The sequence below is a fragment of the Nicotiana sylvestris genome, chromosome 9 (genome assembly GCF_000393655.2).
Source record: "Nicotiana sylvestris chromosome 9, ASM39365v2, whole genome shotgun sequence".
In the NCBI taxonomy this organism is placed as follows: domain Eukaryota; kingdom Viridiplantae; phylum Streptophyta; class Magnoliopsida; order Solanales; family Solanaceae; genus Nicotiana; species Nicotiana sylvestris.
This window is the reverse complement of record NC_091065.1, coordinates 66,095,046-66,105,752: the sequence shown is the minus strand read 5'-3', so window position 1 is coordinate 66,105,752 and position 10,707 is coordinate 66,095,046. Positions and strand designations below refer to the sequence as shown.

The window sequence follows — 10,707 nt, the reverse complement described above, 5'->3', positions numbered from 1 at the left end:
TCGTTGTTTCACTCGCCATGTTGAATCCATTGATAACTCGAGTGGCGGGCACGATTTGGTCAAGCAGTCTGAGCTGCTCTATTACCCTCGACCTGATAATGTTGGTCGAGCTACCTGGATCCATGAGTACACATTTTATTTGAAATGTATTTACAAGGAAAGAGATTACCAGTGCGTCATTGTGGGGTTGAGACAAGGTCTTGGTGTCCTCTTCGCTGAATGTTAGGGCATCCTCGGGTATATACCCTCGGGTTCGCTTTTATCTGGTGATGGATATTTTTGTCCTTCTCATCACGGGTTCCTATAGGGCGTCGATGCCTCCTAAGATCATGTGGATGATATGTTGTGGCTAATTTGTTTTGTTCTTCTTGGTCGTCTTTCTTTCTCGGAACTGATTTTTGGCTCGGTCGCTGAGGAATTCCTTGAGGTGACCATTGTTAAGTAGTCGGGCTACCTCTTCTCGGAGCCGGTGGTAATCCTCGGTCCTGTGGCCGTGCGTGTTGTGAAATTCACACACTAAGTTATGATTCCTTTGAGAAGGATCTGATTGTACAGGCCTAGGCCACATGGCGTCTCTAATTTTACTAATGGCGAACACGATGTTCGATATATCGATGTTGAAGTTGTATTCTGATAAGCGAGATGCCTCCGTTGGCCCTACGTTCCTATCGAATCCAGCTCTACTGATGAGTCCCTGAGGATTTTGTCCCCGGTCTATCCTTCGATCGATGCGAGGTGGGTTGCGTCTTGGGGCGTTCCTTCTGTCTTCGGTGTATGGTTGATATCTTTCTTTATTTGGCTTTGCTCTTTCGCCATAGGCCTTCTTGGATACAGAGCCCGAGGGGGCTCCTAGCTGGTCATCTTTGACTCTGATCTTCGACTGGTATCGGTTGTGGACGTCCGACCAGGTCACAGTGGGATACTCAACCAAATTCTGTTTCAACTGCTTTGAAGCCACTGAGCTTCGTTCATTTAGACCTTGAGTGAAGGCCTGCACTACCCAGTCATCAGAGATCGGTGGTAGTTCCATTTGTTCCATTTGGAAGTGAGATACAAACTCTCGCAGCATTTCGTTCTCTCTTTGGTTGATCTTGAAGACGTCGTATTTCCTTGTGGCCACCTTGACGGCCCCCGCATGCGCTTTTATGAAGGAATCCGCCAGCATAGCAAATGAGTCTATAGAGTTTTTGTCCCATGTTATGATACTACATCATTGCCCCTTTAGAAAGTGTTTCTCCAAACATCGTCAGCAGGACGGACTCGATCTTGTCGTCCCTCCATCGTTGCACTTTACTGCATAGGTATAAGCAGTAACGTGCTCATTAGGGTCCGTGGTACCATTATATTTCGGGAGATCTGGCATTCTGAACTTCTTTGGAATAGGTTTCGGGGCCGCTTCCTGTAGGAATGGCTTCTGTACGAACTTCTTTGAGTCCACACCTTTCAAGATCTAGGGCATTACTAGAATTTGGTCTACCCTGGAGTTGTAAGTTTCAACTTTCTTATCATTGGCTTCTATCATTTTCTGGCCCGATTCGATCCTTTTGGTGAGGTCCTCGAGCATCTTACAATGACTGGTCATCGACCTGTTATTGCTCGATCTCTCCGATACCTATTCGGCCGGGAGAGCTGTCCCCGGTGCTACTGTGCTAGGGGTTTTCTGGTAACTTTGCAGCTGAGCAATAGCCAGTTATTGTGCCTGCAGCATTTCAAAAATAACATAAAGGCTAACCTCTCGTTCTTCCCTGGTTGGGGTTTTCCGAGCTTCTTGTGGATCTCTAGGTGCACGCTCCTATTAGTGTGGGAACTTATGTCGATGTGTTGGACGTCGCATGAGACCGCGTCAATGGGGATTGGTTTCGGTGTATTTCTAGGGTTTTGTGGTGGCACACCAACACCTAGAACATCCACACCATTTTCTCTGTGGTCCTCAAGGTTGTTATTTGCACATCCATTCACTGAGTTAGACATTTTGACCTAAAATCGAAGATCCTGGACAAGAAAAAGCATGAAAGATAACTTGCGTTATGTAGTAAAACCAGCAAGAAAATAATCACTATTATTTTTAGTCCCATGGTCCGCGCCAAACTGTTTACCGTGAAAATGGTAATAACAATTAAATTTAATTATGGGACTCTAAAAATACGTGATCTATTTTTATGCTAGTTGTTAACAGTTTATGCTATGTGTGAGGTTTAGAAACGAGATAAGAGCAAGGAATAAGGTGATAACCAAACTGATACGTTAGCAATCGGGGCCTCGAGCTTGTCGATTCGGGGGTCTCGAGGTCGATTCCGGAGCTTGACTATGAGCTATCGATGGTAATCGGAGTATGACTAACAATTATAATAAAATCAACGAAGGCTCTTTATGGCCAATGATAAGCAATAAATAGTGAATTGGACCCTCCGATTTCACCGCATACAAGTTGAAAAAGTTTACTTCATGATATTATTCAAAGGCATAATGGTCTTTTGACATTTCGAAAGATTTTATTCACGTACTTCTCACACATTACTTTCACATATACATGTACATTGACCCATGACCAGATGACATTATATACGTGTATATATGTATAATATATGTATATGGGATATGGGAAAAGGTTACAGCGTTATATATGCACCACCACCTGATCAGTTGGTATACGTTGATGATTTTCGCACAGTGGCCCAGATGATATGATAGGACGCCCTCGGAGGCTGATGATGTTATGAAACATGTACCTATGCACGACATGACATTTATACGCATATGCATGACACTATAAGCATTTCATGATTTACAAAGTTTTCCAGACTTACAGGTTGAGTCATTTACTCTATACTTCTTCCATGTCTGTTATGTACTTTTTTATGTGCCTTACATACTCAGTACATTATTTGTACTAACATTCCTTTTGCCTGGGGACACTACTTTCATGCCCGAAGGTCTCGATAGATAGGTCGAGATCCCTCCAAGTAGGCTATCAGCTCAGCAGAAGATAATGGTGCGCTCCATTTGCCTTGGAGTTGCTTGTTTGGTTAGTATGATTTAGATGTGTACTGTTTGCTATGGCGGGACTCTGTCCCGACCTTTATGAAGATTACCTATTCTTAAAGGCTTGTAGATAGATGTCATGTACGTAAGAGATTGTATAGCCTTGTCGGCCTATATTCAATGTACGAGTAGTTATTTTGGGGCTTATAGGCTCGTATGTCTTACAAATAGATTGGTATTACATGTTGTATTCTACCTATTTCACTGCAGCCTCTCCGGCATAGTTCTCTATTATAATATGACACAAAAAGATACATTATGTTGGTACTCAGTTGAGTAAGGTACCGGCTGCCCGTCGTGGCCCATCAGTTTGGGTCGTGACAAAAATGGTATCAGAGTAGTTTTGTCCTAGGGAGTCCAAAAGCCATGTATAGTAGAGTCTTGTTTATGGGTGTGTTGTGCACGACACTTATAAACAGGAGGCTACAGGGCATTTAGGACTATCCCTCTTTCTTCTTACTTTAGATGGTTTGGTAGAGATCAGTTGTAAGAACTCAATTTTCTAAACTTTATCTTATTCGTAATACAACGATGCGTACATCCGGAAGGATAGTTGATAAGGGATTGAATGCAGTTGTGGATGAGTCGAGTCATAGGAACTCAATTTTCATGCTTATGATGGATAAATATGAGGTATTTAGCAGATAATGTGTATACTAAGATTCTTGATAAGGACACTTAAGGCATGAATATCTATCCACCTTTATGGTAAAAGGCAATAAGAGATTCAGAAGATAGATACAAGTTTCAACAAGTAAAAAGGAGCAAGATGAGAAGGGTACGAGTTACCCAATTAATGAAGATTATCGGTATTTTCAACACCGACAGAAAAGTATAAGCATTGTGACTTACCTTCAACAGTAACAGATGTATGTAGAATTGGCCACACCCATCTTAGTTATACCCTATTGGGGGATAACATGTGAAGTTTAAGAAAAGGACAGGATATTAGGATCCGGCTGGGGTTAGGGTAACCCAAAATTGTAAATGGATTGTTTGTGTTAGTTGACATTTTTGAATGATATTACAAAAGTGTTAATAGATCTCTTTGTGAGGCACCCAGATGGTGCACTCTAGAATATTACAATTAGATGCGGTTATTAGCATGGGAAAAAAATCAGAAGATAGGCACAGAAAGCCTGGAAGGGATAAGTATTATCTTAGTGTGGCTTGCGTCCCTAGTAGAGAGAGAACGTTAAGCAACCCGAAGAGCCACTAGATGGAGCAATTGGAGCTAAAAGCAAAAAAAATGGTCTTGTTCGAGTTTTCATAATAAAGTGATAGACATAAATGTTAGCGGGAAATAGGAAAAGAGTTAATGGAGCATTATGAGTAAGACGTGATACATTGATGACAACGGTAGATTAAAATAAATGACAGTATTGCAGAGTCTATAGCCAAGTGAAGGGAAATACGAGAGGTGACAGGCCTTGCGAAAACAAAAGAGTATAGGCCATGAAGTCATATCCTTATTTCAAAAAAAAAAAAAAGTTCGTGATTCCAATAAAAATACCAGAAGGAAAAGTTAGACCTTAGATTAATAGAACCACAATGGATTGGTGAACAAGATAAACTAAACATGAATTAGGAACTGAGTGATTGATAACGGTCAACGTCATGAGAATTTTAGATTGCATTCTGGCAATATTAATGAACAATAGAAGAATATTCATGAGAAATTCAGAGAATGGTCATTCAGGAAGATGCTTCACTAAAGCAAGTGATGCAAGCAATGTTAAGCTTAAGGGGTTGTATGTGACAATTATATTAAGTGTCACCCTCGTGAGTAAGGAATTTTGTTATCTTTGGTACAGAAGGATTACCGCAAGGCGAGTAAGAGTCATCGATGATGTGAAAGGACACCAAAGATGAAGAGGTAAAACATCAATAGGTAGATCTTTGTAGCTCGAAATCTTAGCACTCCCCTAAAGGAAGGAATATGGAGTTTTGTGACAAAAGTGGTATAAGTGGTTCAGTAACTATGGAATGATAAAGAAAGAATTCGATAAAAATGAGAAAGGGATGAGATTGCACTTATCCAAATGTTATAGATATGCTATGATACCAGGACGTTATGCAAGCACGAAGCCAAAAACAAAATAGGGGAAGTAAGGGTTCCTGTTCGGGATGTTATTGATAGATAAGGAGCCAGCACGTGAGGTAAGTTATGATAAGAAAATAACCCAAGAAATATTACGCAGAATATGGATATGAGAATGGGCCAACGATTAATTAGTAGTTGATTCAGGAAGAGCCTAGTCATGACTAGACAAGAAGTTACGAACAAATCAACAGATCATGCAAGATAAATATAGTAAAACCCAACATGGAGAATTCAGCCTCGCAGTAATGTCATTATAATACTTGAGATATATTCAAATAAGAGTCGGGGTAGTTAAAGGTAACGTATGAGTATTACAGAAATAAAAGAGGATGCCACTAGGAAGGCAGTCAAAATATTAGTTCAGAAGCAACCCTACAGGCACAGGGGCATGTAGGTAGGTAACTACGGATAATTATAGGCGAGGAAGGACATCAAAACAATTCTGTCAGATACAATATAATAAGCTCACAGCTTTACGAGAGTCAAGGGTTCTCCTTAAGTACTACAACGAAAGACTAGCTGAGGAGATAAGGAAGAAGGCTTCAACTTACGCACAACGACCTAAAGAGGAAATGGTCGTGTAACAACATCTTCACAACAACATTGTATGTCCTCCATAAGAAAGAGGAACCTACCATGGCTAGTGAACAGGAAGTAAAATCAAAAGCAATATTCAAAGATCATATGAGTTGTACGAAAATTCCGACATGTGTGAGAGCTGAGATAAGCTAAGTATGCACGCAACAAGGGGGAAGAAAGACTAGGAAAGGTAATGGCTTACGTTTAAACAAAATTGAGAAGGAACAAAAGAATCATTCGATCAATGATCTAGAGTTGGTTACGTTATGAACGCACTTAAGAGTTTGGAGTAGTATCCATGCATCATATATAATCATACGTCCGTAAAAGATTCCAGTATAAGTTAAAAGAAAGAATTGAGCCCAGGTCATAGACAAATGAATGAATTGTTAGAAGAATGTATCATAGATATTCCATAGCATCCATGGGGGGCTAAAGTAATAACTAATACCATGAGTCGCAGATTGGAGGATAACTTAAGACAACATAAAGGCCGATCAGAAGAAGGAGGAAACTAAAGAGTTACATCAACGAAGTAAATCAGGAATCCGATTATTGAACCCAGGAGTTATAGGAATCACGATTGAGAACATAGCAGAATCACTCTTAATATTAGAGGCGCAAGAGTGATAGCACAAGAGCTATGTTCTTTAATGGCTCTATGATAAAGCTAGTTAGAAGAATACCAGCCTCATAAGAAGTCAGTATGAAGCTCCCACGGGATTGTGTATGCACCAGAGGTGCAAGTATTATAACAAAGCTTTAAGTTATGGACGTCAATTACACCTAGGTGGAAGGGAGGTCATGAAAGAGATAGAATATATGCTGCGAGATTTTAAGGTAAGTAAGATAAAGGTGAACAATGTACGAGATACTCAAAGGAAAAAGATCGTGAATGGTCCATACTTCGGATAAAAGGGCCAGAAGCACGAGAATTCATTATCTAGGAATAATAGCTGCGTCGTCAGTAACATACCTTCCAGCCTACGGTCTAGGTATTGAAAAGATTTACTAAGAGAGTAAAGAAGAGTTAGAGACAATGTGCTGTCTCGCTTGATGTTCCAAATGACATAAGGAAATCTATGATGCAAACAAGTTAAAAGGTTGTAATTAATACAAATAGAGATGTGTAGGTCACAAGCTAATGTATGGTGAAGCGACAAGGTTCTAAAAGATAGGAGTAAGGATAAGAACATACGAATAAGAAGGTAACAAATCGATAAGTCCTTATAATTAAGCCCATGAAAACAACAAGAGCATATGGTTTCTCTAAGCTATACAAAGCTCACTATATTCTGAATGAACTCAAAGGAGTCTAAGACTAATAACATTTAGAAGAGATGGAATGCTGCTATATTAATAGAATGAGGGTGTAATTGTTATAGACAAAGGATGACGTTTGGGCCTTCAATTAAGTAATGATATGACGAAAAAAAGGGATCTCGTGAATTGGACGTGATTAAATACCCACGCAAGGTGAATCACAATTGGACGCTGTGAGATACAGTTATGGAAGTATAGTATCACCCCTAGGTGGATCAATCTAATTACTCCAAATGTCCCCGATGAGACGTGAGCCCTAGCGGAGGTGTTAATAAACGATCAAGCTATCAGTGGTAGATGATGAATCAATATTGATGAATCGACAATGGATGAATAAAAATTACAAAGTACGAGATGAAAATAGGTCATCATTCCTAACATGAATAGTAATGAGAAAGCATTAAAGGACTTAGACTTATACATATATGATAAGCAGCGAAAGAGTAACTTGGAGTTTGGTCGTAGACCTCAGTAACTATAAGTCGAAGTATGAGTCATGGAATAGTATGACCCAGTTAGATACAGTAAAGTCATACGGATGGATAAACGGATCTATGAAATAAGATATAGCAATATTCGTAAGTTCAACAAAGTATCAAACAAAGAACTTCAGGTATACTTATATATGTCCAGAGGGACATCTTGTCAAGATCTGTATATATTTATAAAGTAAGTCCTAAGGATTGCCTAAAAGTTGGAGAGAAAAGGAAAGAAGAGTCGCATAAGGCGCACTTACAAAGTAAGAGTTATATAGGCTGCATGTCAGGAAGTAGCAATAGTTACGATATTGAAAAGATTTTGACCACAAGTCGTGGTATGAGAAAGAGGAATAAAGGGGGGAATGCCCTAGATTTTGGGATTCGTTCACAGAATAGTCGCCTAGATAGCAAGAGGAGTACTAAAGTATTCGCAAGAACTATTGGTTATGAGAATAATAAGTGCATCAGTCAACATTCGAGCACGAGTGTTCCAAAGGGGGAAATGATGTTACATCCCATATTTTCATACGTGAAGGCACGCCATAAATAAATTGATGAAAGGTCGGAAATGAGATGTTACATCGCGCATTTTCGTACGTTAAAGTTTCGTCGTAAGTTAATCGACATAAATTCGGGAATGAGATTATTTTGGGATTATAAGTATTACGCTATTTCAAACAAGTGATAAGTAAATTCGTGAAGGTGAGAGGGGAAACGAATCGAAGGAAATGAGTTTCGTTGAAGTTTGACAATTTGGCATAAAATACGGTACGAGTTATAATACCCGGTATTTATGAATTAGTACCATACAAGGTACCACATGACCATACTAGTAAGGTGTATAAAATATGTTAAAAATGAGTAATATTTTAAGTAATTTGAGGTAATTCTTAATTATGTGAATAATTAGGTAATTAGTGATTTTAGTGGGAGAATAATTATTTAATTAGTGTATTTGGATAAGTCTTGACTAGTCACTAACGTGGCATCCCACCCATCTAATTAATGACTCATAAATCATTATGATAAGGTGTCACAATAAGAAGGATTGGTGGTCTCTAGTCATCCTAATGGGGCCCACACCTAAGAGCATAAAGATAACACTTTGTAATTCATCCAAAACAAAATAACTCTTATCTACTACACTAGGAAGGAAAGCTTCAGTAAGGTAATGGTTTGTAATAGCAATGCAGTTGCATCAAAACTTCATACGAAGACCATTTAATATTATAGAAATGTGGGATTTGTGATTCTAAGGGAGTACGGTACAATCTTTCTCAAGAACATCATAAAACAATTTCCCTACTTCGATCCACCGATACATATTGTCGCAATAGACGTGTGTTAGAGGAATTGTCAAGAGAATCAGTCCAGGTATTTTAAGGTTATCCCTTCTTTTTTTTGGCATGATCCATACGATACAAATGAAACGAGCAAAATACGCAACATTCATAAATGACTCTATTCATAGAAATGCTAGGGATACTTATATTCTTGATTTTCCATGTGCCATATAATTATATCATCTGTTCATGGGTCTCAGAGAGTAAGTTGAAAAAGTTTACTTCATGATATTATTCAAAGGCATAATGGTCTTATGACATTTCGAAAGATTTTATTGACGTACTTCTCATGCGTTGCATACCATATATACCTATGCACAACATGACATTCATACACATATGCATGACACTATAAGTATTTCACAATTTACAAAGTTTTCCAGACTTACACTTACAGGTTGAGTCATTTACTCTATATTTCTTCCATGTCTGTTATGTACTTATTTATGTGCCTTACATACTTGGTATTACTAACATCCCTTTTGCCTGGGGACGCTGCATTTCATGCCCACAGGTCCCGATAGATAGGTCGTGATCCCTCCAAGTAGGCTATCAGATCAAGGGAAGATGTTGGTGCGCTCCATTTGTTTCGAAGTTGCTTGTTGGTTAGTATGATTTAGACGTGTATTGTTTAGTATGGCGGGACTCTGTCCCAACCTTTATGAAAATTATGTATTCTTAGAGGCTTGTAGATAGATGTCATGTAAGTAAGAGATTGTATAGCCTTGTTGGACTATATTCAGTGTACGAGTGGTTATTTTGGGGCTTATAGGCTCGTATGTCTTACGTATTGATTGATATTACATGTTGTATTTTACCTATTTCACAGCAGCCTCTCCGGCTCAGTTATCTATGGTAATATGACACGAAAAGATATGTTATGTTGGTACTCAGTTGAGTAATGTAACAGGTGCCCGTAGCAGCCCATCAGTTTGGGTTGTGACATCTTGATTACTCATTTGTCATATTATTCTATCATCTGTTCATGGGTCTCAGAAAATACATAAGTTGATAAAAAAAAAATTATGATATTAATCAAAGGTATAATGGTCTTATGACACTCCGAAAGATTTTATTGACGTACTTCTCATGCATTACATTCATTTAACATTGACCTATGAACATCATCAGGTGGTGGTGCGTATATAATGCTGTAACCTTTTTCCATATATATATATATGGGAAAAGGTTATAGCATTATATACGCACCACCACCTGATCAGCTGGTATATGTTGATGATTTGCCCACAGTGGCCGAGATGATATGATGGGATACCCTCAGAAGCTTGATGATGTTATGAACGCATATACCCATGCATGCTATGACATTTATATGCATATACATGAAATTATAACATTAAATGATTCACATAGCTATTCAGATATACATGTTGAGTCTTTTACTCCATGTTTCTCTCATGTCCATTGTTTACTGATTTTCATTCCTTACATACTCGGTACATTATTTTTACTGATGTCCCTTTTGCTTAGGGATATTGCATCTCATGCCTGCAGGTCTCGATATACAGGTTGAGAGTCCTCCAAGTAGGCTATCATCTCAACGAAAGATATTAGTGCGCTCAATTTTCTCCGAAGTTGCTTATTGTTTTGGTATGATTTAGACATGTATTGATTGGTATGTCGGGGCCCTGTTCCAGCCTTGTGACATTTACGTACTCTTAGAGGCTTGTAGACATATGTCATGTATATGAAAGATTGTATGGCCTTGTCGGCCTATGTTCAGTGTACGAGTGATTACTTTGGCCTTATAGGCCCGTACATCGTATGTATAAGTCAGTATATCAGGTTGGATGGTTTTATGTCAAGTATTCTCTCA

The 10,707-nt window shown here is 38.8% G+C and overlaps 1 protein-coding gene across 1 annotated transcript; it reads right to left on the bottom strand.

Moving 5' to 3' along the window:
• Nucleotides 1–349: 349 nt before the first annotated feature.
• On the bottom strand, nt 350–1,165 carry LOC138877692 (uncharacterized). The gene has a single exon (XM_070157320.1). The coding sequence runs from the start codon at nt 1,163–1,165 to the stop codon at nt 350–352; it is 816 nt and encodes a 271-aa protein (XP_070013421.1).
• Between the last annotated feature and the right edge of the window lie 9,542 nt (nt 1,166–10,707).